The sequence below is a fragment of the Oratosquilla oratoria genome, chromosome 26, assembly GCF_046742065.1.
Source record: "Oratosquilla oratoria isolate Oo_2021 chromosome 26, ASM4674206v1, whole genome shotgun sequence".
Classification (NCBI taxonomy): domain Eukaryota; kingdom Metazoa; phylum Arthropoda; class Malacostraca; order Stomatopoda; family Squillidae; genus Oratosquilla; species Oratosquilla oratoria.
This window is the reverse complement of record NC_134802.1, coordinates 7,658,136-7,685,800: the sequence shown is the minus strand read 5'-3', so window position 1 is coordinate 7,685,800 and position 27,665 is coordinate 7,658,136. Positions and strand designations below refer to the sequence as shown.

At 37.0% G+C, this 27,665-nt stretch overlaps 1 protein-coding gene across 13 annotated transcripts in view; it reads left to right on the top strand.

Annotated features, from left to right (window-relative positions):
* The window catches only part of LOC143039374 (uncharacterized), a 1,426,499-nt gene that overhangs the window by 88,271 nt on the left and 1,310,563 nt on the right, over positions 1-27,665 (top strand). For all 13 annotated transcript variants that reach the window (XM_076209287.1, XM_076209284.1, XM_076209291.1 and 10 more), the window contains exon 2: positions 3,318-3,463. In XM_076209287.1, the coding sequence (XP_076065402.1) occupies positions 3,343-3,463 (121 nt within the window). In that variant the 5' untranslated portion in view covers positions 3,318-3,342. The remainder of the gene's footprint in view (positions 1-3,317; positions 3,464-27,665) is intronic.

The window sequence follows — 27,665 nt, the reverse complement described above, 5'->3', positions numbered from 1 at the left end:
CGGACGACACTGCGCTTGTGGCAGGATCGGAGGAGGGATTGAGGAAGTTGGTGACTAGAGTTTGGGAGAGTAGGTGATAGAAGAAAGCTAAAGATAAATGTGGGTAAAAGTAAGGTGATGAGATGTACAAGGGGTGAAAGTGGCAGTAGACTGGAAGTGAGCATTAAGGGAGAGTGACTGGAGGAAGTGGATAGTTTTAGATACTTGGGTGCAAATGTGGCAGGAAAAGATGGAGTGAAGGTGGAGGTAGAATGTAGATTGAGAGAAGCAAGTAAATGCCTTGGTGGATTAAAGAGTGTAATGAGGAATAGACATTTGAGAATGAATGCTAAGAGGAGACTGTATGAAGGAGTGATTGTACCAACAGCACTGTATGGGGCAGAAACATGGAACATAAGAGAAGAAGAGAGAAGGAGTTTGAATGTGTTTGAGATGAGGTGTCTGAGAAGTATGATGGGGGTTACTAGGCTAGATAGAGTGAGAAATGAGGAGGTGAGGAGGAGAATGGGTGGAAAGGGAGTTGGGAGATAGGGTTGATGAAAGAGTATTAGGATGGTTTGGACACATGGAAAGAATGAGTGAAGAAAGACTAGTAAAAGAGGTATAGAAGGCAGATTTGGAGGGAGTGAACATGAGGGGACATCCTAGGATGAGGTGGATGGATGGGGTGAAGGGGGCTTTGGGGAAGAGGGGAATGTCTGTTGAGGAAGGACAGGAGAGGACAGAAGACAGGGGTGAATGGAGAATGATTGTATATGGATAATGTTGTGATGCATGAGGTGGAATGGGCAGGGGGATGGGGGGTGAGGTAGTATGTGTGAGCAAAATTTGACGCAGCCCGAAGGGATTTCTCCCCGTCTTCTCCTTTTATGCAATGGGGGGACGGAGAGGGGGGGTCGCCGATTTAATGAAGCGGCCTTGCTGTGGATATGCTGTGTCTTGCGACACTGCTTCTGACCCAGGGCAGTGGACAAGGTGCAGGGATGACCCGTCATCCAGGAGGTGCTAAGAAAAGAGGGATGTGGAGTGTATTCAGGGATGGAATGGGTGGGAATGATTTTATGCCTTTTCCTTTTTGGCTACCTCCCTTGTAAGGTGGAAAAAGCCTTGGTATATGCATGTATGTATGTATCATTATTAAAAGTACATGTATATAATTTTAAGGAAAAATGAGTTTGTAGTAAAACTAAGGGGAGACTATAGTTTCATCTTGGCAATTAATCACTTTTCAGTTATAAAGTGTGAATTTAACTGAGGTCGGAGTTGGTATAATTTTACCAACTCTGACTCCAGGGACCCTTTATTTGCTTTTGCCTCCAACTCTACAACTCTGACTCAGACTCCACAGCACTGTTTCTTCACATTCATTAGACACATAGTCTTCCTTAATCTCTTCCATATGATGATGCTTATGTAGGCATCATTTGGTGCAAGTCAGGTATATGAGGATGCCGGCATCACCATCTTGATTAAATTTATTTTGTAGCTGTAGCTAAGTGACCCTCAAATTCTTTGAACTGGTTTGATCATGTTTTCTGTGTTTAATATTACTCAAAGTGATAGACAATGAGTAATACAGCAGTGACTTTATATTTCATAATGTAGTGTGCTGCATTGTACATTAGGCACCCAGTGCTGCACATGAGAATTTGACTCGTATTGAAGAGGTTAATTTGTTCCCATGGCCTCTGAAAGCCCTCTTATCTTTAATCAAGAGATCTCTTTGGTCAATGTATATCCCCCTGAATACTGTAATCATATCACCTCTTTGATCCGTTAAAGTTGGCAGATCCATATGGTTTATCTGTCAGGTTTGGAACTAATTTGGCCGCTGCCCTTTGTATTCTCTCAATCTTGCTTATATGCTTTGTGTGGGGACCACACCACTGATGCATATTCTAGTCTTGGATATGAGTAAAGCCATGTGTTTCCTGGCATATGCTCCCAATTGATGATGATGATGAGTTATTTTCATCTTCAAATACATTGTATGCTTCATATTTACAGGGTCTAACAGATAAATCCGTACAACTTCTTATCACATGTTTTAAGATTAATATCTCGGGTTATAATAAACAGAGAGTTATGAAATTTTCAGTATATTTAGAAAAGGCAATAAGAACAATGATTTCATTCAATGTAACCACCTTCAGCTGTTATGACGCTTTCAACGCGTTTACGAACCTTGGATACAGCGTTGATGATCTCAGACTTTGATAATGAACCCACAGCCTTCTTGATGTCTGTCTTCAGGGTTGTTATACTTCTGTGTGGCTTGTCACATGCCTTGGCCTCAATTCGCGCCCAAAAATAATAATCTAAAGGGTTTAGGTCTGGCGAATTTGAGGGCCACAACTCTTTGTTCCAGAACTGCACATTTGACCCTTCGAGAAGGTTGGTGGTCCTCTTCGCTGTGTGGGCTGGAGCCGAGTCTTGGAAGACAAACTGGTTGCCACTAGCCTTATCTTTCATCCAGGGTATTATTTTCTCTTATGTGGTGTCAACAGAGCACCATGACACTTGCTGGTTTCTTCGTCGTTGTCTTGTGTTGAACCTCTGAGGATGAGGAGGCTATCCAGCGATCATTCCGCTTATTAAAAGTCGCATCAACCGTGAAAATCTTCTCGTCGGAAAAAAACTTGATGACTGAGCCATTCGACTTCATCCAGTTCAACAGCTTTTGGCACCTGGTCAAGCGGATTTCTTTCATTTTTCGTGTCAAAAGATGTCTTTTTCCTTGTGAGAATGAGGCTGGATTTGCATTGACACTTCTCTTGAGACCAGCTAAAAAGCGAGGTGTTAGAATTCTGCCCCTTCTGGGCTTGTGAGCAGCTCGTTGGTCTTCGCCGGTCTCATCAAAACGTTTACAAACATCGTAAACAGTTTGTCTGGAGTATTTTAGCATCCTTATTATGGCGCTAGGAGTGTGACCCGGGCGACGAAGTTCGCATATGGCTGAACGTTTGGCTTGTTCCATTGCTTAATGTTTATTGCACCGGTGCTAGTATACAACTGGCTAAATTATTAGACAAATGGAAGTATCTGGAAACAATCAGAATTGCCATATGTTACTTTTTAAGTGTTTAAAACCTCTTCAAAGTTTGTACGGATTTATCTGTTAGACCCTGTATATTATCTCTTGGAAGTCACCAAACTAATAATGGAAGAAGTTTTATGAAGCATGCAAATAAATAGATACCCAAAGTTGGTGAGGGTTGCCACCCTCTCCTCATATAGGTGATTTCATTTGGTCCATTTAATTAAGTTTGGTAGAAAGAATGTTGTTTTTATTAGGTAACGGTTGTCTCTCTTTTTAGGTGTCAGTGAGGATTTACAACTGAAATGGAAGCCACTTTGAAAGGAGGGCAGAAGTCTGCCTTGGAGAAAAATGACAGTGTTGATATCAAGCCTTATATGATTTCTTTGGAAGTTTTGACCCCAACACAGCTTAAACAGATTTTTGGTGAGTATTTTTTATAAGATTTTGAGATGGATGGGGTGAAACGGGCATTGGGAAAGAGATGTGTCTGTTGAGGAAGCAAGGGAGAAGAGAGAAGATAGGAGTCAGTGGGGAATGGTTTTGTATAGATGATGCTGTGATACATGGAAGTAAGTGTGTGGGGGATGGGAGTTGTTGGCATTGTTTAGGAGTATGTATGAATAATATTTTGATGCAGCCTGAAGGGACTTCTCCCTCTCTTCTCTTTTTCTGCATGAGAGGATGGAGAGGGGGGGTTGACAATTAAAGGAAGTGGCCTTGCTGCATTGCTTCTGACTGAAGGCAATGGGTGAGATGCAGGGATGACCCATCATCCAGGGGGAGCCAAGAAAAGAGGGGAATGGGAGTGGAGTATATGGGGATGAAATGGGTGGGTGGGAGTGAATTTATGCCTTTGACTTTGGCTACCTCCCTTGTAAGGGGGAAAAATAGTTGGTATATGGTATGGGTTTTTGATAAGTACTAAGGCTCTAATAATAGGTATTTCTTCATGTCCTGCAAACTATACAAAACAAACCATTTAGAGTGATAAGAGGTTACACGAAAAGCACCCCAGTAGACACCCGTTTACAGAAACAAAAATTCTCCCTATAAAATAGCTCCACATTTCAATACTAGAATGCTCATCCATCTCATTATATCATACAAGCACTACCTGGATAAAGAAATTGAGGAAACATATAGGATGGGTAGATACTCAAAAGAAAAACAATATAGGCCACTAAAAGTAAAACTTAGGTCACAAATGATAGCAGAGGAAGTACTATCCAGAACAGCAAAACTAGCAAATAGTGAAAATCACAAAAACGTATGGATAAAGAAAGAAATATGTGAAGAAGAAAAAGAAAAGGAGCTTAGAAATGAACCGAATTAAAAAAAATAAAAAAAAATAAAAAAGAATCGAGACTGAAAAGAATTTTTTTATCTTTTTTTTTTTTTTTTTCTTATCTATTTATTTATCGATTTATTGAGAGTGGTGGACCTGAGGCTGAGAAAATGGTATATCACGAAAAAGGAAACAAAGCAGACAGAAAAAGACGAGAAAGAAAAAAATTAAAATTAGCTTATACCAACATAGATGGAATGAGCTCAGGCCTGAATGAACTAAATGATTACCTGGCATCAGAAAAGCCGGACATAATGGGAATAATAGAAACTAAAAGGGAATCTACCAATTAATGCTGTGGAACAAGGTCTATACAACTGCTGGATGAATAATAGAAAGGAAAAACAAGGAGGGGGAGTACTATTTCTGACTAAGAAAGACTTAAATGTAACAAAGTTAACAGAAGGAAAAAAAAATGTAGAGTCAATCATGATAAAAATAGAAAACAACCACATGAAATGTAGAAAATTTGTAGTAGTGTATGTGCCCCCTAAAACACAGGCCTGGACAGAACACGATCATTCCAGATTGCTAGAAGATGCTAAACATGAACTAACTGATATACTGAAAGAAAGAGGAAATACAGTAATTATGGGTGATTTTGACTCAAAAGAAATATGTTGGAAAGAAATGACAATTAAGGGTGCAGAGGACATATGGGACATCATGCTACTCAATGTGACCATTGAATACACAATGACTCAATGGATAGAGGAAAATACCAGATACAGAACCTTTGAGACCGGATTTAATACTTACATCAGAACCTGAAATTGTAGACAGAATAGATTACAAAACACCAATAGGAAAGAGTGACTTTGTACTAATAGAATTCAAACTAAAAGAGCAAATAGACCTAAGAAGAAATGAGAAACATAGAATAGGAAGACCAATGTACAACAAAACAAATTTTGAGAAACTTAGAAAATTCTTTTGTAATGCAAACTGGGAAAAATGCCTAAATGAAGAAACAAGGATGGAAGAGAAATGGAATATACTAAAATTTATAATGAGGGTGTGACCAAATATGTTCCACAACAAAAGCAAGAAAGAATATACATAAAGAACTGGTACAACAAAAAATGTAGTGAACCCAAGGATAAAAGAGACAAAGCCTGGAAAAAATGGAAAAAAGACAAAAAAAGAGCAAATGGCAAACATATGTCAAATTAAGAAATGAATAGGTAAAAATAAGCAGAGAAAAAAAGAGAAATTATGAAAAGGAAATAAAAGAAAAATGGAAGGAACAACCGAAACTATTTTATAGATATGTGAATGTTAAACTAAAAAACAATCAAGAAATAGAAAAGTTGCACCAAGGAAGTCATGAATACACAGAAGAACAATGACAGAAGTTATGAGCAACCACTTCAAATCAGTTTTCACAATTGAGAACACACCTAACTGTGAGGGAACAGAGAGACAGAAACATCCCCCCCCCCATGAAGGAAATAACTGTAACAAAGAAGGAAATTAGCGACCAATTAAAAAACCTTGATGTCAGAAAATCACATGGTCCAGATGGAATTGCAAATTGGATATTGAAGGAATGCATAGAGGAATTAACAGATAAAATACACACTATAATCAAATGCTTACTCAAAGAAGGTAAGGTACCACAAGACTGGAAAAAAGCAAACTTAGTAATGATATACAAAGGAGAAAAAAAGGAAAATCCAACTAATTACAGATTGGTCTCCCTAACAAGCACAGTAGCTAAAATATGTGAAAAAGTGATCAAAAGTAGATGGGTTAAACACCTGGAAGAAAAATCTATATTAAACCCAAGCCAATTTGGATTTAGACAAGGAGGATCATGTACAACAAACCTAATCTGCTTCTACTCGAGACTAATAGATATAATAGATGAGAGGGAAGGATGGGCAGACTGTGCCTATCTAGATCTACAAAAGGCATTTGACAAAGTACCACACTAGAAATTAACAAGAAAATTAGAATCAATAGGTGGCATCGCAGGTAAATTATTAGAATGGATGGAAGATTTCCTGACTGGGAGAAAAATGATAGTAGTAATTAGAGACAAATGCTCAAAATGGGAAGAAATGATAAGTGGTGTTCCACAAGGGTCAGTGCTGGCTCCAATCATGTTTGCCACATACATAAATGACATGGATGAAGGAGTTGAATGTTATATGAATTTCTTCGCAAATGACCCAAAATATTAAAGAAAGTAAGAACAGAAGAGGACTGTGATTCATTACAATCAGACCTGGACAAAATCTGGAAATGGACTCAAAAGTGGGAAGTGAACTTCAATATCAAGAAGTGTAGCAAAATGGAGTTTGGAAAAAGCAAAAACAGAATTTCAGAAAATTACAAAATTGGTGAAGAAATAAAAAAAAGTGCACTCAGAAAGGGACCTTGGAGTATTAATCAACAAAGACATGACACCAGATAAACATATAAACAAAATAGTCAGCGAAACCTACAACCTATTAAGGTCAGTGAAAGTGGCATTTGACTACTTGGATGAAGAAATTATTAAAAAAATAGTTACATTTATTAGAACAAAGCTGAAATATGCAGCGACACTATGGACACCCAGTACTATTAACCCCTTCCATACGGTGCCGCATAGTAGGCGTCATGGGGAGCGAGTGTATTCGCGAGGCTGCCATATCGGTGTCTTGATTATATTTATTGTAGTCGCCCCTCCATAATGACATTCTTTCTAATTCTTTTGTAATCGCATTTTCTATGATTATCAAAATTCACGGGTGAAGAGAGAACGATCGATATAAGCGGTGACTATATTTTATGATGCGAGTATTATTACGACACGTCGTACGGCTGGCATTGGCTGCTGCCACCGAGATCTAAGTCCATGACGCCTACGTGTGCGGCACCGTATGGAAGGGGTTAAGAATATAAGGAAACTAGAAAGAATACAGAGAGCAACAACAAAGTTGGCACCATCTCTTTCCAATTTAACATATAAACAAAGATTATCAAAATTGGAACTACCAACACTAGAGCAGAGAAGGGAAAGAGGTGATCTACTGACTATATTTAGAATCATGAAAGGAATGGAAATCCTTGACAGGAATGATTTACTAAAAAATGACAATGGAAAAACAAAGAGGTCATGAAAAGAAACTCAAAATGGATAACTATAGAAGAGATCGGAAAAATAATAGCTTCCCACACAGAGTGCTGGATATATGGAATAACTTAGATAAAGAAACAGTGTGTGCAAATACTATTCAAGATTTTAAGAAAAAACTTGATGCTGAAAGACACTAAGACTGGTCACTACAAGCATAGCTCCCTTCCCGTGTAATACAACTAGGTAAATACAAAAATACCAATCACCATACTACTCAAATATATACAACAACAAACCACCAGTACCATGCAATACATCCACACAAAAGCATTCACACCCAGGTCTTCAAAAAAATTCCTCTAGACAGACCACCAAACTCCATGCTCTACCAGCAACCCCCAAACATCAGCCCTGCAGAAGATTCCTCAGAAGAACCACATTGGCATGCTTGCATTCAGGACACTAATTGGCATTAACCCCTTCCATACGGTGCCGCCTACGTAGGCGTCATGAGGAGCAAGTGGATTCGCGACGCTGCCATATCGGCGTCTTGATTATATTTATAGTAGTCGCCCCTGTGTTTTTACATTCTCTCAAATGTGACCTGAATCCCATTCTCTGTGGTTTTCAAAATTCGCGGGTGAAAGAGAGAACGATCGATATAAGCGGTGACTATATTTTATGATGCGAGTATTATTACGACACGTCGTACGGCTGGCATTGGCTGCTGCCCGCGAGATTTAAGTCCGGAGTGAAGTGGTTAAAAAAATATCAACATGCGATAGGCCTGCCTGAGATGCAACTACCACAAAAAGGACACTGAACACCCAATTCCTCAGTGCCCCACACTAACAATCCTAAAACTTACACAACATCTCATTTTTGAGTGGCATATAGGCTGGTTACCTGAGAGCCATGGATCTCCTGCAAGACGCCAGGACATACCCTATTAGTATTTTTATAACAAAAAATAGGCAAATGTATTTCACATACCCTTCTTGAAAAAAATATTCATACATTTGCCTCTCTCTCTTCCTTTCGCCCACTGTCCCCTTTCGCACATTCCCTTTTTCTGTTTCACACTTGCCCTCTCACTCTTTCATATTTCCCTTACTACCTCTTCCCCCCTCCCCCCCTCTCTCTCTCTCTCTCTCTCCCTCTCTCTCTCTCTCTCTCTCTCTCTCTCTCTCTCTCTCTCTCACTCACTCACTCTCCCTCTTTCTCTCTACACCTCTCTCTCTCCCTCTGTTTTGTTTTCTCACTCATTCTTATTCTATCTCCCTTCCTCTCTCCCTCTATCTCTCTTTCTCCCACTCTCTCCTCCATCTCTCAGTCTTGCTTTCTCTCTCTCCCCACTTTTTCTATCTCCCTTCATCCCTCGTTCCTTCTCTCTCCCTATCTCTTTCTCTCTTCATTACCCACCCTCCCTTTCTTTCTCTCTCTCTCTCTCTCTCTCTCTCTCTCTCTCTCACACACGCACACAAGAAGGGTATGTGAAAGAGATTCAAGCATAGACTTGGAAGAGACACACAGAATCGGTCGCTACTCTAAAGATAGAAATCGACCTCTAAAGATAAAATTAAGGTCACAGATGGTAGTAGAAGACATCTTTGAAAAAGTAGGCAATTTGGCAAAGAGTGAAAAGTACAATAAGATATGGATAAAAAGAGAAATGAGTACTGAGGAATTAGAAAAAGAAAAGTCACTAAGAAAAGAAGCAAAGGAAAAAAACTTGTTGAGAACGGAGACAGAATGCAAAGAATTCCATTGGAGAGTAATCGACATGAGATTGAAACAGTGGCACATCAAAACGAAAAAACCAAGGACAGAAAAGATAATGGAGAAGGAAGAAAATTAAAAGTGGCCTACACTAACATTGACAGATTAATTTCAGGTCTGAACGAACTCAATGATTATCTGTTAGAAGAAAAACCAGACATAATGGGAATTGTAGAGACTAAACTAAGAGGAGAAATACCATCTATTGATATTGGACAAGGGCTATACAATTACTGGATAAGAAACAGGGACAAAAAGCAGGGAGGGGGAATCATGTTCTTGGCCAAGAAAGACCTAAACGTGACAAAAATTGCAGAGGGCAAAGGTAATGTTGAACTGATCGTGATAAAAGTCGAAGGCAAGAATATGAAAAGTAGAAAGTTTGTGGTGACCTATGTGCTCCCAAGAACGAATGCTTGGAAAGAAAACGAACACACAAAAATGCTAGAAGATACAAGAAAATCACTGAGATACTAATGGGTAAGGGTAACCTAGTAATCATGGGAGACTTCAATTGCAAAGAAATTTGTTGGGACATGACAGTACGAGGAGATGACGTGTGGGGCAATGTACTGCTAGACATGACCATGGAGTACACAATGACCCAGTGGGTCAGTGAAAACACAAGGTACAGAAACAATGAAGAACCATCAAAACTAGATTTAATATTTACAACGGAACCTGAAATAGTGGACAAAGTCCACTACAAGACACCAATTGGGAAGAGTGACCATGTACTCATCGAAACTGTACTAAAGGAAGAAATAGAGAGGAAGAGGAGCGAAAAGCATAGGAAAGGAAGATTGATGTACAACAAAACAGACTTTGCAAAACTAAAGACGTTCTTCCAGAATGCAAACTGGGGAAAATTCTATATGGAAGAGACAACAGTGGAAGAGAAATGGAACATACTGTTGGCTAATTACAATAAAGGGGTAAACAGGCATGTACCAAGACAAAAGCGAGAGAGAGAGTACATTAAATGTTGGTTCAACAAAAGATGCAGTGAGGCAAAAGACAGAAGGGACAAAGCTTGGAAAAGGTGGAGAAAAGACAAAAAACAAAGCAAATGGCAAATTTATATAAACTATAGAAATGAGTATGTTAATGTGAGAAGAGAGAAGAAAAGGAACCATGAGAAGGATATTATAGATAAATGCAAAGATCAGCCCAAGCTATTCTACCGGTATGTAAATGGTAAACTTAAAACCAAACAGGAACTAGTGAAACTACGCCAAGGAAATATAGAATACACAGAAGAATTAGAGATGGACGAAATCATGAACAACCACTTTACATCTGTCTTCACCAGAGAGAAAATACAAAATTGGGACGTAGATAATAACAAACATTCTCCCCACATGAGCAAATAAGATTCTGGGATTGATTGCGCGATCTTTTGATTTCAAAAGTCCATCACTCATTAACAAGCTATATAAATCGTTAGTTCGTCCACATTTGGAATATGCTGTTTCCGTATGGTCACCGAATCTCATTAAAGACATTGACAGACTGGAAAAAGTACAACGGCGAGCCACAAAACTGATTCCAAATATCAAAAATAAATCATACGAAAATCGACTTAAGCACATGAATCTGTTTTCCCTAAAAAAGCGTAGACTCAGAGGTGACTTGATACAGGTCTTTAAGATTTTAAAGGGAATTGACAACATCAAAAGTGACCAAATTTTCACATTGAATGAGAATCAGACAAGAAACAATGGTCTCAAACTGTCCGGAAATAGATTCAATTTGGAAGTAGGTAGAAACAACTTTGCCAACCGTGTAGTTAATGAATGGAATAAACTTCCTGCACAGGTAGTGCAATGTAGTTCAGTTCGAAGCTTTAAGAATCATTTAGATAAATACCTAAGTAAGATGCTGTAATTATTATAATTTATGTTATATTATTTGTTTTTGTTTTGTTATAATTTGTCTGTCTGATTTTAATTTATTATTAGTTATATGTCAATTTATTATCATTTACTATTTACCTGTTTGTTTGTTATTCAACTATACCAATGCATTTATTTATGTATTTTAATTGTTATTTACATTGTCATAGTTTTAATTTATTATTAATATGATTTTTTTTTTTTTTTTTTTTTTTTTTTTTTTTTTCGCATCCGACCTAGATATGGATCAAAAGGTCTCCTGTCGGCATGCTTTGCCTTTGTAATCCTTTGTAATCCTTTGAATTTACAACATCACAAAAAGAAATATCAGAACATCTATCAAAACTGGACGTCAGAAAATCACATGGCCCGGATGGAATTGCAAATTGGATTCTAAAAGAATGCAAAGAAGAGCTAATGGACAAAATACACATCATAATAAATAGCTCACTCAAGGAAGGAAAGATACCGAATGACTGGAAAAATGCTAACATTGTACCAATATATAAAGGAGGAAACAAGGAAGAACCCACCAACTATAGACCAGTATCACTAACAAGCACTATAGCCAAAATTTGTGAGAAAATCATCAAGAATAGATGGGTAAAACACCTGGAAGATAACAACATATTAAACCCAAGACAATTCGGGTTCAGACAAGGTAGATCATGCACCACAAACTTGATATGCTTCTACTCAAGCCTAATAGACATAGTGCAAGAAAGAAACGGATGGGCTGATTGTGCATTCCTAGACTTGCAAAAAGCATTTGACAAAGTACCACACAGAAAACTACTAAAAAAACTGGAACACATAGGAGGAATACAAGGGAACCTACTAAAATGGATGGAGGACTTCCTGACTGGAAGAAAGATGAGAGTAGTACAGGTAAACGTCGACTTACGATGGCCGCGACTTACGATTGTTCGACTTTACGATGACGACGACGACGATATGATATATTTAACCCCTTCCATACGGTGCCGCACACGTAGGCGTCATGAGGAGCAAGTGGATTCGCGACGCTGCCATATCGGCGTCTTGATTATATTTATTGTAGTCGCCCCTGTGTTTTTACATTCAATCAAATGTGCCCTGAATCCCATTCTCTGTGGTTTTCAAAATTCGCGGGTGAAAGAGAGAACGATCGATATAAGCGGTGACTATATTTTATGATGCGAGTATTATTACGTCACGTCGTACAGCTGGCATTGGCTGCTGCCCGCGAGATTTAAGTTCCGTACTGAAAATACATATTATAGTGTTTGAATATGGTAAAAAGGATAAAAATGATTAAATAAACTACTGTACATGTTTAATAGGCTATATTCAGTATCTCTGGTGGTTAATATACAGGTAGGCTAGGTACAGTGACCACGGAACAGAGTGATACACAAATTGGGGATCGACTTACGATGAAATCGTCTTACGATGGCTCTATCGAAACCTAATGCCATCGTAAGTCGGCGTTTACCTGTACTCAGAGAAAAATATTCAGATTGGAAAGAGGTGATCAGTGGAGTACCGCAAGGATCTGTACTGGCTCCAATAATGTTTGCTATCTATATGAATGATATGAACGAGGGCGTGAACTGTTACATGAGCTTCTTTGCTGATGACGCCAAACTGTTAAGGAAAGTAGAAGCTGATAAGGACTGTGAAGCACTGCAAGAAGATCTGAATAGGGTATGGAACTGGAGTCAGAAATGGGAAGTGGATTTTAATACAAAGAAGTGTAGCATAATAGAGTTTGGAAAAAGCAAAAACAGAATATCAGGAAAATATACAATTGGAACCAAGGAAGTAAAGAAAGTAGGATCCGAAAAAGACTTGGGAGAATTATTATCACAAACGGCTTGTCCTATGATACACAGATTAACAAAATTGTCGGGGAGACTTACAACTTGCTAAGATCAATAAAAGTGGCTTTTGCTTACCTGGACGAAGACATGATAAAAAAAATATTGGTTACATTGATAAGGCCTAGACTAGAGCATGCGGCAACATTGTGGTCCCCCAGTACCAAAAAGAACATAAAGAAAATAGAAAGAATCCAAAGAGCAGCTACAAAAATGGCACCTGCACTTGCAAACCTATCATACGAGGAGAGATTGGCTAAACTGGAGCTACCGACACTGGAGCAAAGAAGAGAGAGAGGAGACCTACTGACCATCTACAGAATCATGAAAGGCACAGAGATACTTGATAGAGAAGAATTACTAAACTGGGACAAGAGAAACACAAGAGGACATGGAAGGAAATTAAGAAAACATAGCTATAGAAGATAACTGAAGAAAAACAGTTTTCCACATAGAGTTTTAGACACTTCGAACAAACTGGATAATGAAATAGTAAGCGCAAAAACCATTCACGAGTTTAAAAGCAAACTAGACACTGAGAGATACAATGGCGGGACAACACGAGCATAGCTCCCCTTCCCACAAAATACAACTAGGTAAAATACACACACACACACACACACACACACACACCCTGATAAGACCAAGATTGGAATATGCAGCAACGATATGGTCACCAAGTACAAAAAAATGTATAAAAAAACTTGAAAGGATACAAAGAGCAATTACAAAACTGGCACCAACACTCTCAAAACTATCATATGAAGAGAGACTACAAAAACTTAAACTACAGACACTAGAGCAAAGAAGAGAGAGAGGAGATTTGATAGCTATTTACAGAATCATGAAAGGCATAGAAATTACTGATAGAGAGAATCTGATAAAATGGGATGACAGAAATACAAGAGGACACGGAAAGAAAATAAAAAAAGACAGCTATAGAAGAGATTTTAAAAAGAACAGCTTTCCTCACAGAGCAATAGACAGTTGGAACAAGTTAGATGAGAAAGTGGTGTGTGCAAAAACAATACATGAATTTAAAAATAGTTTAGATAAAATGAGATATGAAGACGGGACCCCACGAGCATAGCTCCCCTTCCCGTAAAATACAACTAGGTAAATACAACTAGGTAAATACACACACACACACTCCACCGAACGGACGGCGTAGAGGACGTTCTGAAGAAAAAGTGAAATTTTCGTGGATCCCAAAGCAAAGGAAGTACCTATTGTATTTACAGGGTGGGGGGAAATTGCTCGTGGTGTAGTGGGAAGGTGAGGAAAAAGGAGAAGGGGAGGGATTACTGAGGGAAATGGAAGGAAATGAGGAAGGAGAGGACTTGGCCCAGGCAGGCAGACGCCATGTAAACAAAAGAGGTCCCGACCAATTTAGTGATGACGAAATGTCTAACAGATTAGAAACATAGATAAGAACAATTCAATGGAAGGTGAGGATAATAATTTCCAAGGATTTAATGAGGGGGAGGCGGATACCAACCTCCCCCGACTAGCAAAACTGGAGGAAAGGCTTGAACAAATGACTGAACATTGGGAGATTAGGTTCGGTAAAATGTCAAAACTTGCAGAAAAAGTTGAAAGATTGGAAGAACTAGAGAAGGCGAACAAAACCTTAACTGATGAAATAGAAGAACTGAAAAGACAGTTAAGAGAAGTAAAAGAGGAGAATAAAGAATTAAAAAAGAACAATAAAGACAATAAAGAAACAATAGCAAAAGAGGCACAGGGGTGGAGGAAAATACAGGAAAATAGTAAAGTTGCATTTACTGATATAATTAAACAGCAAATGAAAGAACAAACTGAAGACTCAGTTATCAAAGTGATGAGACAGAGAGAGAATATTGTAAGAGACTTAGAAGACAAAAAGAAATGTATAATTATATTAGGAATGGAAGAGAAACATAACCCAGATAGAACCTCAAGAATCAAAGAGGAAAATGAACAAGTAAGCAGTTTTCTACAATTAGTTCAGGAAGATGAACCAGAAATAATGAAACAAATCGAAGAGAAGTTCAGACTCGGAAAGTATAGTACAGATAAGACCAGACCAATTAAGATTAAATTCAGGCCACAAACGATGGCAGAGAATATCTTATCCAAAACAGGGAAACTAGCAACAAATGAACAATATAAAAAGGTATGGATGAAAAGGGAAATGAATAAAGAGGAAAGACAGGAAGAAAAAAAGAAAAGACTTGAAGCTAAGGAAAAAAACGAGAACAGAACAGTCAGAAAAAGAGAAATTCTATTGGAGAGTAGTGAATATGAAACTAAGGCAATTCGACATACAAGAGAAAAACAAAAGGGAAACAGAGAACACAATGGAAGTGGCAGAAAACTAAGAGTGTCTTACACAAATATAGATGGATTAATAACAGGATTGAATGAGCTGAATGATTATTTGAAGGAAAAAGAACCAGACATAATGGGAATTGTAGAAACGAAATTAAAAGGTCCACTACCACCCAACAGTGTAGGACATGATGCATATAATTATTGGATTAGAAACAGAGAGACAAAGCAAGGGGGTGGAGTTATGTTCCTGACTAAGAAGGATATAAACGGGAGGTGTGTCACATATGGAAAGAATACAGTAGAGATGATTATGATCGAAGTGGAAGACAGAGATAAGAAGAGCAGAAAGTTTGTGATAAATTATGTGCCTCCGAAAACAGCCTTGTGGGAAGAGAGGGAACATAAAAGTATGTTAGAGGACACAAAGATAACGTTAAATAAGATAATGGAAGATGGAGGAAGAATAGTTATGATGGGCAACTTTAATTGCAAAGAAATCTGCTGGGAAGAGATGACAGTAAAGGGTGGAGACGGCTCATGGGGAAACGCTCTACTTGAGATGATTACTGACAATACAATGACACAGTGGATACAGGAGAACACTAGGTATAGAAATGAGGAAGAACCATCAAGACTAGACCTAATAATTACATCTGAACCTAGAATAGTGGACAAGATTGAATATAAAACACCAATAAGTAAAAGTGACCACATATTGATTGAACTGGAACTAAATGAAGAAAAATACATGAAAAGAAATGAACAATATAGAAAAGGAAGAATGATGTATGAAAAAACAAACTTTGATAAAATAAGAGAATTCTTTCAAAAAGAAAACTGGGAAGAAATATACAAAGAAGAAACAACAGTGAAAGAGAAATGGAATATTTTGACAAAAATTTACAAAAAAGGAGTGGAAAAGTATGTCCCAAGACAAAAACAAGAAAAAGAATATGTAAAATGCTGGTACAATAAAAGTTGTAGGGAGTTAAAAGACAAAAGAGACAAAGCTTGGACCAGATGGTAAAAAGACAGAAGGCCTGAAAAATGGAAAATATATACTTGTTATAGAAATGAATATGTACAAACGTGCAGAGAGGAAAAGAGAAAATATGAAAAAGATGTCATAGAAAAGTGTAAAGATCAACCAAAACTATTTTACAGATTTGTAAACAACAAATTGAAAAACAAACAAGACTTGGAGAAATTAAGACAAGGAGTTGAATACACACTGGAAATTGAAATGGCGGAAATTATGAACAAACATTTTAAATCAGTGTTTACAAGGGAGAACATACAACCTGAAGAGATCGAATGGAAAGAGAAAGTCCCTCCCATGAAAGAAATAGAAGTAACAAAGAACGAAATATTGAAACACTTGAGTAATCTTGATGTCAGAAAATTGCATGGACCAGATGAAATAACAAACTGGATTTTGAAAGAATGCAGGAATGGCAGACAAAATACATAGCATAATAAACAGTTCCTTGAAAGAAGGAAAAGCTCCAGAAGATTGGAAAAAAGCAAATATAGTACCTATATATAAAGGGGGAAATAAAGAAGACCCTACCAACTATAGACCAGTCTCTCTAACAAGTACAACAGCAAAAATTTGTGAAAGAATTGTCAAAACTAGATGGGTAAAATATTTAGAAAAAAGTGTTAAATCCAAGGCAATTTGGATTCAGACAAGGACGATCATGTGTCACCAATTTAATATGTTTCTATTCAAGGCTAATAGATATAATACAAGAAAGAGATGGATGGGCTGATTGTGCATTTCTAGACCTAAAAAAAGCTTTTGACAAAGTACCACATAAGAAGTTGCTTAAGAAATTAGAAACCAAAGGAGGAATACAGGGCAAACTGCTTAATTGGTTGGAAGACTTTTTGCAAGAAAGGAAAATGAGAGTGATAAGAGACAAACACTCAAAATGGGATGAAGTAATAAGCGGTGTTCCGCAAGGAACAGTTCTGGCCCCAATAATGTTTGCTATATATATTAATGATATGGATGAAGGAATTGAAAGCTATATGAGCTTCTCTGCAGATGATGCAAAACTACTGAAACGAGTGAACACGGAAGAAGATTGTGAATCACTACAGAGTGATCTAAATAAAGCACAGGAATGGAGTAGGAAGTGGGAGACGGAGTTCAATACAAAAAAGTGTAGTATAATGGAATTTGGAAAAAGCAAAAACAGAATAACAGGATCATATAAATTGGGAGAAGAAGGAATAAAAAAAGTAGAAAATGAGAAGGACCTGGGAGTCATTGTTATGAATAATATGTCACCTAAGAAACATATAATAAGATTTTTGGAGAAACTTATAACTTAATAAGAACAATCAAAGTTGCATTTACATACCTGGATGTAGAAATGGTGAAGAAAATTCTAATCACCTTGATAAGACCAAGATTGGAATATGCAGCAACGATATGGTCACCAAGTACAAAAAAAATTTATAAAAAAAAATTGAAAGAATACAAAGAGCAATTACAAAATTGGCACCAACACTCTCAAAACTATCATATGAAGAGAGACTAGCAAAACTTGAACTACAGACACTAGAGCAAAGAAGAGAGGAGATTTGATAGCTATTTACAAAATCATGAAAGGCATAGAAATTACTGATAGAGAGAATCTGATAAAATGGGATGATAGAAATACAAGAGGACACGGAAAGAAAATAAAAAAAGACAGCTATAGAAGAGATGTGAAAAAGAACAGCTTTCCTCACAGAGTAATAGACAGTTGGAACAAGTTAGATGAGAAAGTGGTGTGTGCAAAAACAATACATGAATTTAAAAATAGTTTAGATAAAATGAGATATGAAGACGGGACACCACGAGCATAGCTCCCCTTCCCGTAAAATACAACTAGGTAAATACACACACTTACATTGGACAGACGGCGAGGATTGACGTCCTGAAGAAAAAGTGAAATTTTCGTGGATCTCAACGCAAAGGAAGTACCTACTGTATTTGCAGGGAAGGGGATTGCTCGTGGTGTAGTGGGAAAGTGAGGAAAAAGGAGAAGGGGAGGGATTACTGAGGGAAATGGAAGGAAATGAGGAAGGAGAGGACTTGGTCCAGGCAGGCAGACGCAATGTAAACAAACGCGGGCCGGATCAATTTAGTGACGATGAAGAGTCTAACAAAAATGTAAAGATTAGAAACATAGATATGAGCAGCACAATAGAAGGTGAGGATAATAATTTCCATGGATTTAATGCGGGGGGGGGGGATACCAACCTCCCCCGACTGGCAAGACTAGAGGAAAAACTTGAACAAATGACCGAACATTGGGAGAGTAGGTTCGGTAGAGTGTCAAAAATTGCGTAAAGGGTTGAAAGATTGGAAGAACTAGAGAAGGCGAACAAAAACTTAACTAAGGAAATAGAAGAACTAAAAAGACAGTTAAAAGAAGTAAAAGAGGAGAATGAAGAATTAAAGAGGAATAATATAGAAAACAAAGAGGCTATAGCTAAAGAAGCTAAGGGTTGGAAGACAATCCAAGAAAACAGTAAAGTTGCATTTACTGACATAATTAAACAGTAAATGAAAGAACAAACTGAAGACTCAGTTATTAAAGTGATAAGACAAAAGGAGAATATAGTAAGAGACTTAGCAGATAAAAAGAAATGTATAATTGTATTAGGAATGGAAGAGAAACACAACCCAGATAGAACCACAAGAATCAATGAGGAAAATGAAAAAGTAAGCAGATTACTAGAATTAGTTCAGGAAGCTGAACCTGAAATCATGAAACAAATTGAAGAGAAGTTTAGACTCGGAAAGTATAATACAGATAAGACCAGACCAATTAAGATTAAATTCAGGTCACAAACTACGGCAGAGAATATCTTATCAAAAACAGGGAAACTAGCAGCAAGTGAACAATATAAAAAGGTATGGATAAAAAGGGAAATGAATAAAGAGGAAAGAGAGGAGGAAAAAATGAAAAGACAAGAAGCTAAGGAAAAAAACGAGAACAGAACAGAGTCAGAAATAGAGAAATTCTATTGGAGAGTAGTGAATATGAAAGTAAGAAAATTCGAAATACTAGAGAAAAACAAAAGGGTAACAGAGAATACAATGGAAGTGGCAGAAAACTAAGAGTGTCTTACACAAATATAGATGGATTAATAACAGGATTGAATGAGCTAAATGATTATCTGAAGGAAAAAGAACCAGACATAATGGGAATTGTAGAAACGAAATTAAAAGGTCCACTACCACCCAACAGTGTAGGACATCACGCATATAATTATTGGATTAGAAACAGAGAGACTAAGCAAGGGGGTGGAGTTATGTTCCTGACTAAGAAGGATATAAATGTGAAGAGTGTCACATATGGAAAGAATACAGTAGAGATGATTATGATCGAAGTGAAAGACAGAGATAAGAAGAACCGAAAGTTTGTGATAAATTATGTGCCTCCAAAAACAGATTGTGGGAAGAGAGTGAACATAAAAGTATGTTAGAGGACACAAAGATAACATTAAATAAGATAATGGAAGATGGAGGAAGAATAGTTATTATGGGCGACTTTAATTGCAAAGAAATCTGCTGGGAAGAGATGACAGTAAAGGGTGGAGACGGCTCATGGGGAAACGCTCTACTTGAGATGATTATTGACCATACAGTGACACAGTGGATACAGGAGAACACTAGGTATAGAAATGAAGAACCATCGAGACTAGACTTAATAATCACATATGAACCTAGAATAGTAGAAAAGATTGAATATAGAACACCAATAAGTAAAAGTGACCACATATTGATTGAACTGGAACTAAATGAGGAAAAATACATAAAAAGAAATTAACAATATAGAAAAGGAAGAATGATGTATGAAAAAACAAACTTTGATAAAATAAGAGAATTCTTTCAAAAAGAAAACTGGGAAGGAATATACAAAGAAGAAACAACAGTGGAAGAGAAATGGAATATTTTGACAAAAGTTTATAAAAAAGGAGTGGAAAAGTATGTCCCAAGACAAAAACAAGAAAAAGAATATATAAAGTGCTGGTACAACAAAAGTTGTAGGGAGTTAAAAGACAAAAGAGACAAAGCCTGGACCAGATGGAAAAAAGACAGAAGACTTGGAAAAATGGAACATATATACTTGTTATAGAAATGAATATGTACAAGCGTGCAGAGAGGAAAAGAGAAAATATGAAAAAGATGTCATAGAAAAATGTAAAGATCAACCAAAACTATTTTACAGATTTGTAAACTTGAAACTGAAAAACAAACAAGATTTGGAGAAATTAAGACAAGGAGGAGTTGAATACACAGAGGAAATTGAAATGGCGGAAATTATGAACAAGCATTTTAAATCAGTGTTTACAAGGGAAAACATACAACCTGAAGAGATCGAATGGAAAGAGAATGTCCCTCCCATGAAAGAAATAGAAGTAACTAAGAATGAAATATTGAAACACTTGAGTAATCTTGATGTCAGAAAATCACATGGACCAGATGAAATAGCAAACTGGATTTTGAAAGAATGCAGGAATGAACTGGCAGACAAAATACATAGCATAATAAACAGTTCCTTGAAAGAAGGAAAAGTTCCAGAAGATTGGAAAAAAGCAAATATAGCACCTATATATAAAGGGGGAATAAAGAGGACCCTACCAACTACAGACCAGTCTCTCTAACAAGTACAATAGCAAAAATTTGTGAAAGAGTTGTCAAAAGTAGATGGGTAAAATATTTAGAAAAAAAAACAATGTGCTAAATCCAAGGCAATTTGGATTCAGACAAGGACGATCATGCGTCACCAATTTAATATGTTTCTATTCAAGGCTAATAGATATAATACAAGAAAGAGATGGATGGGCTGATTGTGCATTTCTAGACCTAAAAAAAGCTTTTGACAAAGTACCACATAAGAAGTTGCTTAAGAAATTAGAAACTGAAGGAGGAATATAGGGCAAACTGCTTAAATGGATGGAAAACTTTTTGCAAGAAAGAAAAATGAGAGTAGTGATAAGAGACAAACACTCAAAATGGGATGAAGTAATAAGCGGTGTTCCACAAGGAACAGTTCTGGCCCCAATAATGTTTCCTATATATATTAAGGATATGGATGACATAATTGAAAGTTATATGAGCTTCTTTGCAGATGATGCAAAACTGTTAAAAAAAAGTGAACACGGAAGAAGATTGTTAGTCACTACAGAAGGATCTAAATAAAGCACAGGAATGGAGTAGGAAGTGGGAGATGGAGTTGAACACTAAAAAGTGTAGTATAATGGAATTTGGAAAAAGCAAAAACAGAATAACAGGATCATATAAATTGGGAGAAGGAATAAAAAAGTAGAAAATGAGAAGGACCTGGGAGTCATTGTTATGAATAACGTAACGTAACCAACATTGCGCAGTGAGTTGAAAGATTGGAAGAACTAGAGAAGGTGAAAAAAAAAATTAACTAATGAAATAGAAGAATTAAAAAGACAGTTAAAAGAAGTAAAAGAGGAGAATGAAGAATGAAAAAGGAACAATAAAGAGGCATAGCAAAAGAAGCACAGGGTTGGAGAAAAATCCAGGAAAACAGTAAAGTTGCATTTACTGATATGATTAAACAGCAAATGAAAGAACAAACTGAAGACTCAGTTATCAAAGTGATGAGACAGAAGGAGAATATAGTAAGAGACTTAGCAGATAAAAAGAAATGTATAATTATATTAGGAATGGAAGAGAAACATAACCTAGATAGAACTTCAAGAATCAGTGAGGAAAAAGAAAAAGTAAGCAGTTTACTAGAATTAGTTCAGGAAGATGAACCTGAAATAATGAAACAAATCGAAGAGATGTTTAGGCTCGGAAAATATAGTACAGATAAGACCAGACCAATTAAGATTAAATTCAGGTCACAAACAACAGCAGAGAATATCTTATCAAAAACAGGGAAGCTAGCAACAAGTGAACAATATAAAAAGGTATGGATAAAAAGAGAAATGAATAAAGAGGAAAGAGAGGAAGAAAAAATGAAAAGGAAAAAAGCTAAAGAAAAAAACGAGACCAGAATGGAGTCAGAAAAAGAAGAATTCTACTGGAGAGTAGTGAATATGAAATTGAGAAAATGGACTATAACAGAGAGAAACACAGAAGAAACAGAGAATACAATGGAAATAACAGAAAGTTAAGAGTGTCCTACACAAATATAGATGGATTAATAACACGACTGAATGAACTGAACGAGTATCTGAAGGAAAAAGTACCGGACATAATGGGAATTGTAGAGACAAAATTAAAAGGTCCACTACCACCCAACAGCATAGGACACAATGCATATAATTATTGGATTAGAAACAGAGAGATAAAACAAGGGGGTGGAGTTATGTTCCTGACTAAGAAGGATATAAAAATGAAGAGTGTCACATATGGAAAGAATAGAGTAGAAATGATTATGGTAGAAGTAGAAGACAGAGATAAGAAGAGCAGAAATTTAGTAATAAACTACGTGCCCCCAAAAACAGCCTCGTGGGAAGAGAGTGAACATAAAAGTATGTTAGAGGACACAAAGATAACGTTAAATAAGATAATGGAAGATGGAGGAAGAATAGTTATGATGGGCGACTTTAATTGCAAAGAAATCTGCTGGGAAGAGATGACCGTAAAGGGTGGAGAAGACTCATGGGGAAATGTTCTACTTGAGATGATTATTGACCACACAATGACACAATGGATTCAAGAGAACACTAGGTATAGAAATGAAGAAGAACCATCGAGACTAGACCTAATAATCACATCAGAACCTGAAATAGTGGAAAAGATAGAATACCAGGCACCAATAAGTAAAAGTGACCACATATTGATAGAACTAGAACTAAATGAGAAAAAATACATGAAAAGAAATGAACAATATAGAAAAGGAAGAATGATGTATGAAAAAACAAACTTTGATAAAATAAGATGATTCTTTCAAAATGAAAACTGGGAAAGAATACACCAAAAAGATACAACAGTAGAAGAGAAATGGAATATTTTGACAAAAATTTATAAAAAAGGAGTAGAAAAGTATGTCGCAAGACAAAAACAAGAAAAAGAATATGTAAAGTGCTGGTACAACAAAAGTTGTAGTGTTGAGTGTTAAAAGACAAAAGAGACAAAGCTTGGACCAAAATTGAAGAAAGGCAAAAGACCTGAAAAATGGAAAATATATACTTGTTATAGAAATGAATATGTACTTGCAGTGCAGAGAGGAAAAGAGAAAATATGAAAAAGATGTCATAGAAAGATCAACCAAAATTATTGTACAGATTTGTAAACAAGCTGACAAACAAACAAGACTTGGAGAAATTAAGACAAGGAGGAGTTGAATACACAGAGGAAATAGAAATGGCGGAAATTATGAACAAGCATTTTAAATCGGTTGGGTTTTGATGCGAAGACAATACTTTCCGTTTTACCAAGGTGTAAAGACAGCCTATTATCTATGAGCCAGTCCTGGACTGATGACAGTTCAACACTCAGTTTCTCCTCTACTTCAACTGGGTCCCTACCTGAGACAATTAGAGCGGAGTCGTCTGCAAATAGCAGTAACTTACAGTTCACCGCACCTGGCATGTCATTAATATAGACCAGGAACAGTAGCAGTCCTAGAATTGAACCTTGTGGTACACCACAAGTTATCTCTCTGTCATCTGAGCAGGCTTCATTTACCTGTACTAGTTGTTTGCGACCTGTAAGGTTGGACTTGAACCAGCCAATATTCGCAACTCCTAATGCCAGAAGTTTTTTTAACCCCTTCCATACGGTGCCGCACACGTAGGCGTCATGAGGAGCAAGTGGATTCACGACGCTGCCATATCGGCGTCTTGATTATATTTATTGTAGTCGCCCCTGTGTTTTTACATTCTCCCAAATGCGCCCTGAATCCCATTCTCTGTGGTTTTCAAAATTCGCGGGTGAAAGAGAGAACGATCGATATAAGCGGTGACTATATTTTATGATGCGAATATTATTACGTTACGTCATACGGCTGGCATTGGCTGCTGCCCGCGAGATTTAAGTCCCGTACTGAAGTGGTTAATAAAATATCATGGTCCACTGTATCAAATGCCTTTTGTAGATCCAACAAGACTAAACACGTGTAATTACCTCTGTCGCATTCCTGTTTTATCAGATTGTAAAGGTATATTAAGCTGGTGTCTGTTGAGTAATTCGTTCTAAAACCAGATTGCATACCGTATAGTAGATTACGTTCCCTGAGGTAGGTATCTGATTGTATACGATACGTTCCAAAACCTTGGAAATAATACCTAGAATTGAAACAGGCCTGTAGTTACCTGCCTCAGTTTTTGCATTTAACTTATAAAGAGGTGTTACCCGAGCCCTTTTCATGTCGCTTGGGATAAATCCTGAACCAATAGACAAATTTATTATGTGGGTTATTGGGGGAGTAATAATTGTGGCTCCATCCTTAACAAACCTCGCAGGAATGTTGTCTAACCCTGTAGCCTTATTGGCACTTATGCTAGCCAGTAATTTAAACACTTCTTTTTGAGTGGTCTTATGTAGTTTGAAACACTATGTGGACTTGTCTTTATAGTACTCCTGAACGTACCCCAGCCCAAACTTCCCAGAACCCGTTGGGAGGGATTTAACTAGTTTTGTGGCTATGGTTGTGAAAAAGGTGTGGAAGTGGTTGGCTATGGTGTTCCTATCAGAGTTAAGCTCGCCGTTTATCATGAGTCCTATCCTGTCTACTTTGTTACTAGGCTTTATGTGAACTTCTAGGGTCTTCAGTGTTTGCCAAAGCTTCCTTGGATCGTGTTTGTTCTGGTGCACCATCTTAGTACAATAATCAGCTTTGGCTTTTTCCTTCCAATATTTCACCTGATTCCTATAGTACAGAAAGCCATTATAGTCCTCCTGATTTCCACTTTTCCTAAATCTGGCAATAAATCTGTCTCTTTCTCTAATTAAACCCAGTACTTCGTTAGTCATCCATGGCTCCATCCTCTGTTTTATTTGTATCTCTTTGAGAGGCGCTACTCTGTCTATAATAGTAAGAAATGTGTACTTAAAATTAGACCAAGCCTTATAAACATTGGTACAATTTAGAACTGGCGACCAGTCTGTCCTACCAAGTTTCGGTGACACCGATGACTGCTGCCCTGGTCCGCCGCAAAGGACCTGGGAGTCATTATTATGAATGATATGTCCCCTGAGAAACATATAAACAAAATTTTTGGAGAAACTTATAATTTAATAAGAACAATCAAAGTGGCTTTTATATACCTGGATGAAGAAATGGTGAAGAAAATACTAACTACCTTTATAAGACCAAGATTGGAATATGCAGTGAAGATGTTGTCACCAAGTACAAAAAAATGTATAACAAAACTTGAAAGAATACAAAGAGCAATTACAAAATTAGCACCAACACTCTCAGAACTATCATATGAAGAGAGACTAGCAAAACTTGAGCTACAGACATTAGAACAAAGAAGAAAGAGAGGAGACTTGATAACTATTTATAGAATCATGAAAGGCATAGAAACTATTGATAAAGGATCTAATAATATGGGATAGTAGAAATACAAGAGGACACAGAAAATCAAGAAAGACAGTTATAGAAGGGACCTGAAAAAGAACAGCTTTCCCCACAGAGTAATAGACATCTGGAACAAGTTGGATGAAAAAGTGGTGTGTGCAAAAACAATTCATAAATTTAAAAACAGTCTAGATAAAATGAGACATGGAGACGAGACACCACAAGCATAGCTCCCCTTCCCATAAAATACAACTAGGTAAATACACAAGTACGTTGGATACACAACGAAGATTGGAACTCTGGAAAAGAACTGCAACTTTTGTGGATCTCAACGACAAGGGAGTACCTTGTTGTATTATTAGGGAAGGGGGAAAGCTCGTGGTGTAGTGGGAAGGTGAAGAAATAGGAGAAAGAGAGGGATTACTGAGGAAAATGGAAGGAAATGAGGAAGATGACAAACGGGCCCCGGATCTTAGGAGAAGCGTAAACAAATGGGGGGCAGAATACACAGACGAGGAACAACAAGGAAGCAGAAGTGTCAAGAGCAGAAATATAGATAATAACAGCTCAATGAAAAGAGAAGTTAATTGCTTTTATGGATTTAATGAGGGAGGAGGTGACAACCTCCCCTGACTAGTAAATCTAAAGGAGAAAATAAACAAAATAAACAAAGAATGGGAGGTTAGGTTTAACCAATTAACTCTAGTTACCGAAAGAGTTGATAAACTGGAAGAATTAAAGAAGGAGAATCAAAATCTAACTAAAGAAATAGAAGAATTAAAAAGACAGTTAAGAGAAGTAAAGGAAGAGAATGAGGAATTAAAGAGGAATAATAAAGAAAATATAGAGTCCATAGAAAAAGAGGTAAGGGGTTGGAAAAAAGTACAAGAAAACAATAAAATTAAATTTAGAGGTATAATGGAACAGCAGATGAAAGAACAAACTAAGGACACAGTTATTAAAGTGATGAGGGAGAAAGAGAATATAGAAAGAGACTTAGCAGAGAAAAAGAAATGTATAATTATATTAGGTATGGAAGAGAAGTATAATTCAAATAGGACTACAAGAATAAAGGAGGAAAAGGAAAAAATTAATAAGATATTAGAAGTAGTTCAAGAAGATGAACCAGAAATAGGGAAACAAATAGAAGAAATGCATAAACTAGAGAAATACAATAAAGACCAGACCAATCAAGGTTAAATTCAGGTCACAAACAACAGCAGAGAATATCCAAGCAAAATAGGGAAACTAGCTGACAGTGAGCAATATAAACAGGTATGGATAAAAAGAGAAATGAATAAAGAGGAGAGGAGAAAACAAAAAGACTTAAAGTTAAGGGAAAAAACAAGAAAAGAACAGAGTCAGAAAAAGAAAATTTCTATTGGAGAATAATGAATATGAAAGGAAATGGTTCATAGCAGAGGGATACGGAAAACACAATTGAAGTAGATGGCTTAATAACAGGCTTGAATGAATTGAATGATTACCTGAAGGAAAAAGAACCGGACATTATGGGAATTGTAGAGACAAAATTGAAAGGTCCACTACCACCCAACAGTGTAGGACATGGTGCATATAATTGTTGGATTAGAAACAGAGAGGTAAAACAAGGGGGTGGAGTTATGTTCCTGACAAAGAAGGATATAAATGTGAGGAATGTCACATATGGAAAGAATAGAGATAATTATGATGGAAGTGGAGGACAAGGATGGGAAGAGCAGGAAGTTTGTAGTAAATTATGTGCCTCCTAAAACGGCTTCATGGGAAGAGAAGGAACACAAAAGTTTGTTAGAAGACACAAGGATAACACTGAATAAGATAATGGAAGATGGAGGAAGAATAGTTATAAT